This window comes from Schistocerca nitens, chromosome 5 (assembly GCF_023898315.1).
Source record: "Schistocerca nitens isolate TAMUIC-IGC-003100 chromosome 5, iqSchNite1.1, whole genome shotgun sequence".
NCBI classification, from domain to species: domain Eukaryota; kingdom Metazoa; phylum Arthropoda; class Insecta; order Orthoptera; family Acrididae; genus Schistocerca; species Schistocerca nitens.
The window spans coordinates 748,789,028-748,804,766 of NC_064618.1; the positions used below are offsets into that span (position 1 = coordinate 748,789,028).

The 15,739-nt window shown below is 47.8% G+C and overlaps 2 protein-coding genes across 2 annotated transcripts in view; both read right to left on the reverse strand.

Annotated features, from left to right (window-relative positions):
• Positions 1-15,739, reverse strand: part of LOC126259979 (protein Shroom3) — a 365,788-nt gene that overhangs the window by 287,921 nt on the left and 62,128 nt on the right. The window lies entirely within an intron of this gene.
• The window catches only part of LOC126260694 (serine/threonine-protein kinase STK11-like), a 63,830-nt gene that overhangs the window by 32,784 nt on the left and 15,307 nt on the right, over positions 1-15,739 (reverse strand). The window contains exons 4-6 of the mRNA XM_049958030.1: positions 12,288-12,516; positions 6,788-6,937; positions 658-801 (exon numbers count right to left, since the gene is read on the reverse strand). Coding sequence (XP_049813987.1) covers positions 658-801; positions 6,788-6,937; positions 12,288-12,516 — 523 coding nt within the window. The remainder of the gene's footprint in view (positions 1-657; positions 802-6,787; positions 6,938-12,287; positions 12,517-15,739) is intronic.

Genomic DNA, 15,739 nt, shown 5'->3' on the forward strand with positions numbered 1-15,739 from the left:
GAGGAACTGTATCGAACGCCTTCCGGAAGTCAAGGAAAATGGCATCTACCAGGGATCCGGTATCTAATATTTTCTGGGTCTCATGAACAAATAAAGCGAGTTGGGTCTCACACGATCGCTGTTTTCGGATTCCGTGTTGATTCCCGCAGAGTAGAACCTGGGTTTTCAGAAACGACATGATATGCGAAAAAAAAACCAAAACCAAACTCAGATGTTAAGTCCCATAGTGCTCAGAGCCATTTGAACCATTTGTTTGACCGCTGGTTGGGTTCACGCTGACCCCAGCGGCGGGGGTTGCTGCTGCGCACACACCTCGTCATCCGCAGCGTGTGTTCTACAATCCGTGGCTAGCAGTACGTGAGTAGAATCAAAACACAGAAAGACAAGCGTGGCGTGGAACAGACTTTAATGCGGTTAGTACAGTGGTCACGACAGGAGACACCCTCGGCGCCGCCTACGCGCCTCGGCTTTGACGGGGGCGGGGGTTGCTGCGGGCTGTCGGGGCGGCGGCGGCGGAGGACGAGGTGGAGGGGGAGGAGGCGGGGGCGGCGGAGGTGGTGGCGGGGGCGGCAGGCCGTCGCCGGCGGCGCGCGGCGAGGGCGGCGCCAGCAGCGCGGAGGCGCCCCTGGTGGGCGGTGCGGCGAGGGCGGCGGCGGCGGGCAGCGGCGGCGGCGGCGCGGCGCGCACCAGCCACGCGTGCTGCGACAGCCGGTCCGCCGACCAGCGCTCCGCCGGCAGGCGCGCCATCAGCCCGCGCAGCACTTCCTCAGACACCGCCTCCAGGCTGCTCGGGAACGTCACCTGCCGCCACACCAGCTCTCTCTGTCACTGGCCGCGCACGGTCGCACAGGAGAACACGGCAAATGCCGTAACCAGACTTGGCCTTGACGGGGTCGATATACACTGAAGCTCCAAAACACTGCTGTAGCCATGCGTATTCAAATATAGAGACATGTAAATAGGTAGAATACGGCGCTGCGGTCCGCTGCGCGTATACAGCGTGTTACAAAAAGGTACGGCCAAACTTTCAGGAAACATTCCTCACACACAAATAAAGAAAAGATGTTATGTGGACATGTGTCCGGAAAAGCTTAATTTCCATGTTAGAGCTCATTTTAGTTTCGTCAGTATGTACTGTAGTTCCTCGATTCACCGCCAGTTGGCCCAATTGAAGGAAGTTAATGTTGACTTCGGTGCTTGTGTTGACATGCGACTCATTGCTCTACAGTACTAGCATCAAGCACATCAGTACGTAGCATCAACAGGTTCTTCCAACTACGCTCAATGGAGCACGTTATCATGATTTCATACGGGATACTCTACCTGTGCTGCTAGAACATGTGCCTTTACAAGTACGACACAACACGTGGTTCATGCACGATGGAGCTACTGCACATTTCAGTCGAAGTGTTCCTACGCTTCTCAACGACAGATTCGGTGACCGATGGATTGGTAGAGGCGGACCAATTCCATGGCCTCCGCGCTCTCCTGACCTCAACCATCTTGACTTTCATTTATGGGGGCATTTGAAAGCTCTTGTCTACGCAACCCCGGTACCAAATGTAGAGACTCTTCGTGCTCGTATTGTGGACGGCTGTGATACAATACGCCATTCTCCAGGGCTGCATCAGCGCATCAGGGATTCCATGCGACGGAGGGTGGATGCATGTATCCTCGCTAACGGAGGACATTTTGAACATTTCCTGTAACAAAGTGTTTGAAGTCACGCTGGTACGTTCTGTTGCTGTGTGTTTCCATTCCATGATTAATGTGATTTGAAGAGAAGTAATAAAATGAGCTCTGACATGGAAAGTAAGCGTTTCCGGACACATGTCCACATAACATATTTTCTTTCTTTGTGTGTGAGGAACGTTTCCGGAAAGTTTGGCCGTACCTTTTTGTAACACCCTGTATAAGACAACAAGTGTCTGGCGCAGATGTTAGATCGGTTACTGCTGCTACAATGGCAGGTAATCAAGATTTAAGTGAGTTTGAACGTGTTATAGTCGTTGCACGGGGATGGGGATTTTCCCGTATGACCATTTCACGAGTGTACCGTCAATACCAGGAATCCGGTAAAACATCAGATCTCCGACATGCTGCGGTCGGAGAAAGATCCTGCAAGAACGGGACCAACGACGACTGAAGAGAATAGTTCAACGTGTCAGAAGTGCAACCCTTCCGCAAACTGCTGCAGATTTCAGTGCTGGGCCACCAACAAGTGTCAGCATGCGAACCACTCAACGAAACATCATCGGTATCGGATTTCGGAACCAAAGGCCCACTCGTGTACCTTGATGATTGCACGACGCAAAGCTTTGCGCGTTGCCTGGGCCCGCCAACACCGACATTAGACTGTTGATGACTGGAAACATACTGCCTCGCCGGACAAGTGTCGTTTCAAATTCTATAGAGCGGATGGACGAGTACGGGTATGGAGACAACCTCATGGATCCACGGACCCTGGCCGGCCGGAGTGGCCGAGCGGTTCTAGGCGCTACAGTCTGGAACCGTACGACCACTACGGTCGCAGGTTCGAGTCCCGCCTCGGCCATGGATGTGTGTGATGTCCTTAGGTTAGTTAGGTTTAAGTAGTTCTAAGTTCTAGGGGACTGATGACCTCAGCAGTTAAGTCCCATAGCCGGTCAGACAGTCGTTTTTCCCTCGCGCGATCCGCGAGTGGAACAGAGGGAGGGGGGGGGGGGGGCGAATTATGACTTCCGCCACTCACCGCTTCGTGGCTAGCGGAGTATATACAGGGTGTTTAAAAAATGACCGGTATATTTGAAACGGCTTGGGACAACAGTACATTTTCAGGCAGACAAACTTTCGAAATTACAGTAGTTACAATTTTCAACAACAGATGGCGCTGCGGTCTGGGAAACTCTATAGTACGATATTTTCCACATATCCACCATGCGTAGCAATAATATGGCGTAGTCTCTGAATGAAATTACCCGAAACCTTTGACAACGTGTCTGGCGGAATGGCTTCACATACAGATGAGATGTACTGCTTCAGCTGTTCAATTGTTTCTGGATTCTGGCGGTACACCTGGTCTTTCAAGTGTCCCCACAGAAAGAAGTCACAGGGGTTCATGTCTGGCGAATAGGGAGGCCAATCCACGCCGCCTCCTGTATGTTTCGGATAGCCCAAAGCAATCACACGATCATCGAAATATTCATTCAGGAAATTAAAGACGTCGGCCGTGCGATGTGGCCGGGCACCATCTTGCATAAACCACGAGGTGTTCGCAGTGTCGTCTAAGGCAGTTTGTACCGCCACAAATTCACGAAGAATGTCCAGATAGCGTGATGCAGTAATCGTTTCGGATCTGAAAAATGGGCCAATGATTCCTTTGGAAGAAATGGCGGCCCAGACCAATACTTTTTGAGGATGCAGGGACGATGGGACTGCAATATGGGGCTTTTCGGTTCCCCATATGCGCCAGTTCTGTTTATTGACGAAGCCGTCCAGGTAAAAATAAGCTTCGTCAGTAAACCAAATGCTGCCCACATGCATATCGCCGTCATCAATCCTGTGCACTATATCGTTAGCGAATGTCTCTCGTGCAGCAATGGTAGCGGCGCTGAGGGGTTGCCGCGTTTGAATTTTGTATGGATAGAGGTGTAAACTCTGGCGCATGAGACGATACGTGGACGTTGGCGTCATTTGGACCGCAGCTGCAACACGGCGAACGGAAACCCGAGGCCGCTGTTGGATCACCTGCTGCACTAGCTGCGCGTTGCCCTCTGTGGTTGCCGTACGCGGTCGCCCTACCTTTCCAGCACGTTCATCCGTCACGTTCCCAGTCCGTTGAAATTTTTCAAACAGATCCTTTATTGTATCGCTTTTCGGTCCTTTGGTTACATTAAACCTCCGTCGAAAACTTCGTCTTGTTGCAACAACACTGTGTTCTAGGCGGTGGAATTCCAACACCAGAAAAATCCTCTGTTCTAAGGAATAAACCATGTTGTCTACAGCACACTTGCACGTTGTGAACAGCACACGCTTACAGCAGAAAGACGACGTACAGAATGGCGCACCCACAGACTGCATTGTCTTCTATATCTTTCACATCACTTGCAGCGCCATCTGTTGTTGAAAATTGTAACTACTGTAATTTCGAAAGTTTGTCCGCCTGAAAATGTACTGTTGTCCCAAGCATATTGCAACAAACGGTGTATTTCTATCGCTGCTCGTTTAGTTTTTATTGCCGTTTCAAATATACCGGTCATTTTTGAAACACCCTGTATGTAGATGTAGATGCTCGTACCGTGGGGAGGCGCGTGCGTGCTTGCGAAAAACACTAGCGCGAGCGTACCTGTCAAGCATGCAGTTACGTGTGTGGCCACCTTTAGATCGAACTCGCCATGTGCTCGCACACTCGCAAGCGTGAAAGACTGAACCTTGTGCATAGTGAGTAATGGGGAACGACTGCCACTGACTCGCCCTGCCGCTGGGATGCAGTGCTCTAGCTCAGTCACACCACAGCAGCGACTACTTATTTACAATAGTAATCCTCAGAACTCTTCGACCGTTTAAGCCTGAAATACAAGCACACTGGAGAAAACGTGTCACACAGCTCTGTGGTCAGATGATAGAGATAGCTTGTCGTCGACTTGCACACTATCTGGTGCGGTCGGCTGTCACCTGGGCACAGATGTTTGTGATTAATGTTTTCTGCGTGTGCTTGTATTTCAGACTTAAGCGATATTACATATTCTTTCCGGACGTCCTCTATATTACACGATCCTTTTTTCCGAGGACAGCCTACACAGAATCTGACGCGGCGTTTAAAAAGCGCCAGTCCACGCAAATTAACAAGCTCCCGTTGAAAGATACGTAATAGGATTACGTAGTAGGATTTACTAAAGCTGCAGTTCGTCATGTGGTGACTGTAAAAGGAAAAGAAGATTAATGCTCCGATTGTCTCTCTGCTTTACCCATTACAAGACTGGAAGGTACCATATCGTCTTAGACCCTATATTTACTGGATTTTTTTTTCTTCTTTCTTTGGATCGCTACTATCGCCTCTGAAAGTTGCCTACCCTGCAATCTTAGCAACAACAGTACCGGTACATGTATTCCACTGTCAAAGGTATCAGAACGGTTTTCGCTTAGAATTTTCTACTCGGTCGTTTCCGGACCAGGGTCCCTTACCTCAAATTGATACATTTACGGTTTTCCATCACCCCTGAAGGTGTGTAACCGAATCATCCTGAACAGAGTGGTCAGAAACAGCCTACGAACCTTGTAAGGATGTTGCAGGGTAGGTTGTTCCTGTTAAGAAAAGCATTCGATACGTTGTACCGTTTCCGAGCTAATTAAAAGTAAAGTTAGCCTGTCAGGGCTTTGCGCGCGCAGATTGGAGCGGCCCTCCAGATGCAGTTAGTGTCAATTGCTCTCTCAGCCTAGAAGACAGTGCACGAGACTGCTCAGTCTTTGGCTTGGGTTCGATCCTTACTACCATCCCATGTCTAATATTTGTGTCACTCTCTTGTTCCGTTTTAGGAAACCAAACGAAGAATACTTCTGGCAACACCGTCTCTGACGGATGGCTTGAATTTGTGTGCGCGACGGCCTGACGTCTAATTCCAGTGCTAATTAATTCGAAAGCGGCGCAACGTATCGAATTGTTTTCTTGATAATTACTGCTCACAGCACAACGTCCCTGTAACATCCATACAGGCATATTCAGACTGTTTCGGAGCACCCTGCATAATGCTTGCACCGAAAAAACGTTCCTCCGAAGACTAACTACAGTACAGGTTTCGAGTAGGATTATTCGAAAACTCTGTACGGGCCGAATATCGGGAGATAATTGTAAACAAGAACATCAAATATCGTGCTTTAGGACGAATATCAGGAGATAATTGTAAACAAGAACAGGAAATATCGTGCTTTATCAATGGGAAGAAAGCGTGTCTAATTACGAATGGTAGTTACAAGGTTTTAATTCTCACTTCTCACTTGGAAACAAACAGTGTTATGCCTCCAGAATGAGATTTTCACTTTGCAGCGGAGTGTGCGCTGATATGTAGCTTCCTGGCAGATTAAAACTGTATGCCGGACCGAGACTCGAACTCGGGACCTTTTGCCTTTCGCGGACAAGTTCTCTACCAACTGAGCTACCCAAGCACGACTCACACCTTGTCCTCACAGCTTTACTTCTGCCAGTACCTCGTCTCCTACCTTCCAAACTTTGCAGAGTGAAAATCTCATTCTGGAAACATCCCCCTGGCTAAGCCTTGTCTCCACAATATCCTTTCTTCCGGGAGTGCTAGTTCTGCAAGGTTCGCAGGAGAGCTTCTGTGAAGTTTGGAAAGTAGGAGACGAGATACTGGCGGAGGTGAAGCTGTGAGGAGGGGGCGTGAGTCGTGCTTGGGTAGCTCATTTGGTAGAGAACTTGACCGCGAAAGGCAAAAGGTCCCGAGTTCGAGTCTCGGTCCGGCACACAGTTTTAATCTGCCAGGAAGTTTCAGTGTTATGCCTCTTTTTCTTTTTTTTCTTTTTTTTTGTTCGTTAACGAGCAAATGTCTGCAGCCGTAATACACGTTGAAATCGCGACACCATAGAACCGCAGAGGTGACAAAAACTAAATAGCGCACCTCACTGATAAAGCGGAGATTGCATCTCTAGCGGCGTACTGCTAAACTGTGGCGCGTGGATTCCAGTCTGTACCAGAACTGCAGACACGAACCTCCAAACAAACAAAAACATTTTTGTGCCTGATAATTCAAACAATTACCACCGCTCGTGTGTGGTAACGCGCTGTGAGTTTCACCTGGTAGTGGGCGATGCGCGTCTGCAGCTGGTAGACGCTGGTGCAACCCTCCAGGAAGGGGTGGACGCCCAGCAGCATGCAGTACAGCGTCACGCCGCAGCTCCACACGTCCAGCTTGAAGCCCGAGAACGACGGCTCGCAGTTCGCCACCTCCACCACCAGAAGCTCACGTCAGTAAAGTGTACAGAAAAGGCTCAGTCTAATAGCACATCGCGGCTTTCATTTAACAGATACGTTAATTTTCCTCAGTCAGCAATAGTATTTAATATGAACTAGCAGAGCACCGTAACACCAAAGTGAACTCAGAGGAATCTTCCAAGGAGTCACGGACGAATGTGTCGAAATATCATACGCAAGTATAACTGAGAATTACTTTTAAAATGTCCTCCCTCTGAAGTTTTAAGCACGTTCCATTAAAAGATTTGGTTCATAAAAATATTAGACTGTAATTAGATGAAGGGTTGGTTTTCAATTATAAACGACAATGTAACGTGATATAGGGTTATTACAAATGATTGACGCGTTTTCACATATTTGTTGTAACTATATTATTTGACATAGTGTCACCGGGCTTGCCATACATATAGAAAAACACTGATTCTGCAGATATCAAGTCGATAATCGAGCTCATATCACGTTCGGCGCAGCATGTCCCTATCAGTATGTTCAAAATCACTGTTGGTGCGAGCTCGCAGTTCTGGTAGCTTTGTTGGTAGGAAGAGGTGTAAACACTGAATCTTTCACGCAATCGCACACAAAAAAGTAGCAAGGGGTTCCGTCGGTAGAGCGTGGAGGCCATGACATGAATTGCTGATAATCAATCCCACCACGGCTCATCCATCGGTTTCTCAATTTCCTGTTTGAGAATTCACGAAAATTCACCAACGTCATGTTGGACGTGGGGTGGAGCACCATCCTATTGGTTGGTCCACACCGTCTTCTCCAGTCTTGGCATTAGCTAATTTTCCAGCATGCCCAGATAGACACGTCCTGTAATGGTTTTTTTTCAGAAAAAAGACTGTAAACTTTAAACCGTACGTTTTGTTGAATCTCGAAACTGCTGCACGATAGCGAGGAGGGAGGGGGAAGAGGGGTTCTCTTTCCCCTCAGATTCGCGCATCGTACCTCTTCACAGTGACATTCACAGGAAATGTTGCTTCATCACTGAAGACAAGTTTCTCATAAAAACCATCCTCTTCTATAAGCTGTTGCAACTGTGCCCAAAATTCAAAGCGTCTGACCGTCATCTGGAGTCAGGACTTGTACAAATTGCGACCGGTAAGGCTTCAGTTGTTTCCTTAGTATCTTCCGAACTGTCGGTTACGGTATGTTCAGCTCTTGCTTTTTCTGTTCGTAGGCTTCTGAGGGCTACGTACGAAACTCGCCCGCATGCAGTCAACTGTTTCTTCACTCACTTCCGGAAAACCTGTTATTTCCCCCTTTCAGAAGAATCCCGAAGTTGTATACAGCGAATACTATCGCTGAATGGAGTTGGCAGTTGGTGGACCTTTGGTGAATACTACTACGGCAGACTGATGTGACTGCATTTCAGCACGACAAATACTTTCTAGGCGCCTGTCGCCATATTGTCGAACTGCTGCCTGCTGCGCTCTAGTGTCAGAAATCTGAAGTGTGACTGTAACAGTTCAAAACTTTTTGAGATCTTTTAAAGGAGTGTTGAGTTTTGTGACAGTTTGTCAATTTTTTAATGTAGGTACTGTGTGCTTATGAAATCGCTTCAATCTTTTAAAATAGCCCTGTAGTGAAGGTACACAAAGAGCAACACGAAATACGGTAGGTTTATTTGATCCATGAAGGAGCGTTACGGAGATGCTAAGAACCACTGAAGGGGCGGATACTTGTAGAGAGACGCAAACTATCCTGTCAAGGGCTGCTTATAGACTTTCAAGAACCGGCCATAGGCGAAGCATCTACAAACATACTACAATGCTTCACGCTCCTGCAAAGATCGCGAACGGGATTACAGGGCAGACAGAGGCTTTTACGCAATCATTCCTCCCACGCTCCATACGCAAATGGAACTGGCATCCAATGCCATCCACTTAATAGTGTCTTGCATAGTATAGATGTATATAAATGCTGCAGATGTCGCTTTGCACTTGTTAAGGACTGTATAGTTTTCAGTAAAAAGCCAAAAGAAAAGAAAAAAGTAAGCAGCAGGTAGATAGATGATCTTCGCCATCTACTCGTCAGCCTGGACAATAGTCAGTATATTGTGTCCTATTGTGTACAAATTAAAGAACACGTTTGTCGATGAAACTGATTAAACTCTGCCAAGGAATACAACAGTGACGTGCATTGGTTTTCTGACTGCTCATAACACCTGCGCGTTGAGACTTGAATGATTTATTTAATTCTTCTTCTGAATTGAAACAAGCAAAGCAAAGCTCCGCGTTCTGACCCAGATGGGCCAATCTGGACCGGCCAACCGCCCTGTCATCCTCTGTGCAGAGGCGTGGGGTGAGCACACCGATATATATACAATGCAACAGTTCATCAAGGTACCATTTAATCAAAGAAAAATGATTGTTAGTTAAACAAAAATATTAGAAAAACATGAAATACAATAAAATATAACATATTCTGTCTTTTTTTTCGATGCATGAGATCGTGGATAAGGGTGTTGCATCACGTGACGGGTAGGCATGGCACACCCCAACTTTGCGGGGGGTCAAGGAAGACGCTGCGGAGATAACCGGCAAAAGTTTGTCGGTAAGATGGCTTTCGGGTGCGGGTGCTCTGCGCGGTCACAACTTTGTACCAGAAGTCAAGGACTGTATGCGGACCACTCTGAAAGAGGTATTCTAAAGCCTGTCCTCGAAACCAGGTGAATGTATGGTGCTTAGCAAGACGGTAGTGAAATGTCTGGGGCAACAGCAAGTAATCTGGGGTTACCGTCGTTGGCGGGGCACGGAGGTAAAAGCCCACGATTCGTTGGAGGAGGAGCCATACCTTTTGTTTGAGGGGGCAAGTAAGACGGTGCTCGTCGGTGTCTTCGAGCTGACAGTCAGGGGAGAGTGGGGAGGTGGCCAATCCTATGCGATAAAGTCGATTATTAGTCGGGAATTTTCCATAGATTAAAACATACCAGAGTGCAGACACAGACGACAGTAAAAAGGGTGCGTGCACACACTCCCAAACCGTTCGCCAGTTAATGTCAGGGTGCTGTAGCACCATGGGGTCGCAAGGGTTGGACTGCATAAACAAACGATAAGAGTCTTTTGTACGGGGAGGACGGGTGACTGGAAGATCGGCCCGAACGTAGCTGAGTTCTATGAACAATTGGCGACGTAGTACAATAATGGAGAAATAGGTGCAACATTGATCGGTAGATCGAGAGAAGGTGGTCGGAGGATATCTAAGAGACTGCGTGTTAAGGACGGGACCGACCCCTGCTAGTGCCGCAACAGAGTGTGGACAAAGAGTGCAGAAGATCGTGCCCGCACGTTGACGAGTCCGAGGCCACCTTGTGCAGGAGGCAGTGACAGAGTGTTGTAGCGGACTTTGAAAAGTGCCCCTGCTGACACGAAATCTCCAAAGAATGATTGGATGCGGCGGCCAAGGAGTAACGGCATTGGGAGGATCTGGGCGACGTGTACCAGTTTAGGGGCGACATACATGTTGACACAGGACACATGTTGGAGTTGGTTTAAGTTACGGTGCACTTGACCGTGCAGAATCGACTGCAAAAGCCGCCGGTAAGTGAGGGCCACTGTGCTGTGTGTGGAGCTCGTAAATTCTATTCCCAAGTAACGAAATTGAAATGATAAGGACAACACAACACCCAGTCATCTCGAGGCAGGTGAAAATCCCTGACCCCGCCGGGAATCGAACCCGGGACCCCGTGCTCGGGAAGCGACAACGCGACCGCGGTCTCTCAGCTAAGGAGGCTGCCTCTTGTGACTTGCATCAGCAATTAATGGTAACTGATCCTTGTAGGGCACAATAAAATTTTCGAAAGCGTACATATACTCACAAAATTCCCCAGTATGGAACCTAATTGCAAATGATTAGGAATAGCCTCCAAGTCATTCTATGTGTTGAATGATAGAGACTTGTTTTGAATTCCGCCGCGGCCATTCTGAGTACTCTTTCAATAAGACCCTGCACTACTTTTAACCCTTTCCTGAACGGTATGAGCTGTCGTGACGCCGCCAATCACCTCCGTTTCGACAAAATGTTAAATCATCGAGCATCAGTGTCAAAAGTGAAGCTGCTCTTCATAACTGATTTATGCAAGCGTTGTTGCACAAAAATGACTCTGACCTAAACCTTTCACAAGCCGTGCTCCACTGAGTACGAACTGTTGTTCATGCTCGTGGCGGCTCTTCAACTCAAGCCGTTTCCTTTGTCCGGTACGCTTGGACCCAGTTCACACGATCCTCGCAACGACACGCAACCCTTTGTTCAGTAACGCTGTTCGCGACGCCCCCTGTGTAACAGTTCACACGAGCGCCCGAGTGACGCAACGTTTCCCTCTTCTGTAGCTCAGCAGCCTGTCATCGATCATAGGTAACGGACGTGTCCTAAACGAAATGAGCCATTTGCATCTGAATTCTGCACAGAAATAACTTAAAAACTGAATTTTTTCTGCGAACTTAAAAAACAGAGTTTCGCGCTGTGTCACGCCCACACGGAGAAGCGTCCACAGCTGCGTGGTCATGCCTCGTGCAATTCTTTGGGGGTGTTTAATTACACAGTAATCATGTTTCCAGTTGCTGATTAATACTATATACATGTTTACCATTCCAATGACACTAATAAAAGGCCTATTGCACCGTTAATCAACATGTTGAAAAACTTAATCGGCAAATGTATAGGACCACATAATATAAATTTTCCTCGGTCACCTGAACCCAGCGGTGTCTTACCTACGTTAGGGATCATCTAATGGCGAAGGCGATACGCACTGACCAGCAAAATTAAGAAAGCCACACGATTAGGTAAAGCTGTGAGGTTCGGGCCCGTTGCATTCACATTTGGGTTGAAGGTTGCATTCAAATTTCTGCTGCAGACACGCCTTCGGTATGTAGACGCTATTCTCGTGATGTCTCGGTGACAGACTACATAGCATTATCACCATGAAGGCCTCGCCGCCCTGCCGGCCCAAAGCCGCAAGAACCATCTTCACTGTCGCCGCTCCCCCCCCCTCCCGCCCCCCTTCCGCTCGCGCCGGCCGAGCGGTTCTAGGCGCTTCAGTCCGGACCCGCGCGACTGCTACGGCGCGGCTATATAAGCACAGCAATGACAACCACACGACAGTCATCCACTTCACAATGGCACAGGAGATCTCTGCTGAAAGCTCGTGGGCAGTAAACCACTTGACGCTCCTTGAAACTCGAGAATGGTTTATTAACATAAAGAAGTTATTGTACTCAACAGCGCTCGGAAATCATCTAATCTATATGTTACATTATATTTATTGGAACTGTGGGGAAGTGATGTCCAGGTAGCCTGGTGAGACGAGGGATCGGCTCACCTCGGGCGGCTGGAAGGCGGGCGAGCCCTCGCTGCGCGTGCAGGTGTCGCCCTGCGAGAAGAGCGGCAGCGCCTCGGCGACGCCGAAGTCGGCCAGCGTGAGGCGGCCGTCGGGCGCGAGCAGCAGGTTGGCGGGCTTGATGTCCTTGTGCACGATGGCGCGCGCCTGCAGGTAGCACACGGCCGCGCACAGCTGCCGCAGGTAGGCGCGCGCCTGCCACGCCGCCAGCCTGAGGACGCGCCCCCCGTCTCATCTTCCACGTTACTCTGCGTTACGTCCATTCACAGCGGAAGTCACCGAACGGAACGTCACGAAGTGCGTTCCAAATGGCGGCATTCACTCAGGACGTCAACGAACGGAACGGCAACGTTAAAGATTCTCAAGAAGAAAGGTGGTAGTGTGAGACGCTTGTATCGACAGCTGACATCGAAAAACAACCAATTACCGTCGCACTCATTATAGTAGTGGATTTCGTGCGTCTTTGTCTTCTTAATATTTATTTATTTATTTATTTACTTATTTTTTATTGTTTCCCTTCGTTTGATGACTTTTGTTAAGATTCCGTCAGGATGTATATTTTAACACGCTTTTGTTAGGTCGCTTTCTTATCTCTCTTCTTCTTTATCGTCGCCTTGTCCCACGTCACGTAGGGTCGGCGTTACTCTTCTGGATCCTTCTCCTCCATAGTTCTCTATCCATTGTCTCTTCCTTCTTCCATCCTTTCTCCCTCAGGTCCCCGGATATCTTATCCTTCCACCTCATCTTTGGTCTTCCTCTCCTTCTCTCTCCTTCAGTCTTTATATCTTCAACTCTGTTTCCGATATACTCTTCCCCTTTTATCTGTAAGTGTCAGTACCACCTTAGTCTGCTCTCTTGTATCTTTTCCCCATGGGTTCGACTTTCACAGCTCCTCTAACAAATTCATTTCTAATCCTGTCCTTCCTTGTTACTCCACACATCCACTTCAGCATCCTCATTTCCGCCACTTCCTTTCCTGAGCTACTGTGATTGGCCATGCCTCTGCGCCGTATATCATAGCAGACCTTACCACCGACTTGTACACTTTCCCTTTCAACTCAATGCTCACCTTCTTGTCACACAACACTCCACTAATTTTCCTCCAATTGTTCTAACCGCAATTTATTCGTGTTGTATCTCGCTTTCCAGTCCTCCGTCCCTCTGTATGTACGACCCCAGGTATTTAAATTTGCAGACCGATTTCAGCTCATCATCCTGGATCTTGCAAGACCTCATCTGCACATTCTTCAGTGCTAAATATTCTGACTTTGTCCTGCTAATTTTCATCCCTCTTTCTTCTAGTGCCTTCCTCCAATCCTCCAGCTTTTCCTCAAGTCTGTCGATGCTCTGCTCACAAAGAACCACATCATCCGCAAACATCATATTCCACGGCGCTTCCTTCTTCACATCTTTCACCAGCACATCCATAATCAGGTCAAAGAGGTAGGGACTAAGCGCAGACCCTTCATGTAACCCTACTTTTACTGGAAACTCCTTTGTCATGCCCACACTACTTCTCACCTGTGTCATTGCTTCTCTGTACATTTCCTTCACTAACCCCACGTAATTCTCTGGCACGCACTGCTCTCTCATGCTTCTCCCTTCGGACTCTGCCACATGCTTTCTCCAAGTCAATGGAAGACATATGTAGATCGGCTTCTAGTTCCCCGTGTCTCTCCACTATCCGCCTTAAAGCATGTATTGCATCAGTCGTTCCTCTTCCAGGCATGAACCCAAACTGTTCTTCACACACCACAGTCTCCTTGCGTAATCTTTCTTATCTCTCTGGTCGGTCAAATTTTGCAAAGTATTGCTAACTAATTGCCCAATGACCTACAGACTTGCAATTTTACATATAGCTCAGAATCGGATGACAATGAAATATTAACTCACTTTCTTGTCCGTCTGCTCGATCTAGGTACATAGTAAGTGCTCTTGCTTGCACGAGCAATTACTATATATATATATATATATATATATATATATATATATATATATATATATATATATATATATATATTGACGTTTATACTTAACATCAGAATATGTTTATGATCTGAAGATTGCACTGACCGAAACCAGTAAACATGAATTGTACAATTTATGTGATCAAGATCTACCACTGCTAGTACCTTAATTCTGTTATCATATTCAGACTTTCTGTATCACAGATGGTACTTCAGACGCTCAAGTTCGCAGTTCGGTACTGACCTAAGCGGTGGCGTGGCGACGTTGTGTTAACGTCCCGTATAGTGTGAACACACCAACCATTTGACAGTGACGTGGTCTTATGGCCCAGTCTGCTCTGTTCTGTTCTGTTGACGTCCAAAGTGGATCGCCATTTACTGATAAGGCGGTCTGCTTTCAGGCACGTTGTTGGTTGTAAAGGTATAAGAAAGGGTTTTGAATATTATGAGTTAGAGGCGAAGTGTGGTCGGGCGTGTGTGTTTTGAAACTAGTACAGGGCGATATGTATTGCTCGACAAAGCGAACGGCAGAATCGTCATAGAAGCAGTTTGGGAGGCTGGAAGGAAATGTAGTCGTGGGCAGGCTGTTAACATCATTAAAATAATGAGGAGAAATAAGGGACAGTGTGAACGAGAATGCTACGAAACGTGCAAGCAGTAGCGAGGAAGACGTACATGATGGAGGGTGCAGTAGAATTCAAGCACACTGCTGCCCATTAAAATCGAGCAGTAGCGGAAAGGATAGAAAATAACGGAATTCCACTAACTGTGAGCATACAGTACAGTAGGAAGACCACATGATTAAATTTGTAGGAGATTTACGGTTATACAGACAGCGAAATTTAGTAGACAGAGCTGCAGGTCTGGCAGCAACAATGCTTCTAACCCAACTGGGTACAAAGTCGACCTCAGGTATGATCAGAGTTATGGGTACGTCTTCCACGCTGTTTCAGTTCTATGCTCGAGTTCACCAAACGTTGTATCTAGCAAATGGCAAAGTTACTTAGAACACTGTGTTGTGGGTACTGGCTGATATCACATTGCAGGGTACGTTTATGCTGCAACCTTGCTGGCCGCACATCGCCAGCGTGGCCCGCCGATGATGAAACAAGCCAACTGTCACGCTGCTCGCACTGATCCGTAGGGATCAGGCTGGTTGCTGTTTCGAGCTGCGACCATCTGCCTACGTCTTGAAGCGCGCGAGACCAAGCGGCTACACCGCGCGCCAATAGTTATGTGAACCGCTGCAGGACAAATACTCACAGCGAGCAGCGATGTGCCAGCAGCGAGCTGCAGCGTCAACGTACCCGTTGGAAGCCCACTTCTAATAGGACTGTTGTTGAGACTATGACTGTTAATATTTTTAAAGACAGCGGGAATCCGATATATCGATATTGGAAGGCATGTCATTATCGGCCCTCGATATAGCGAAAAAATATCGATGTGCCAGAGTATAAAAATATCCGC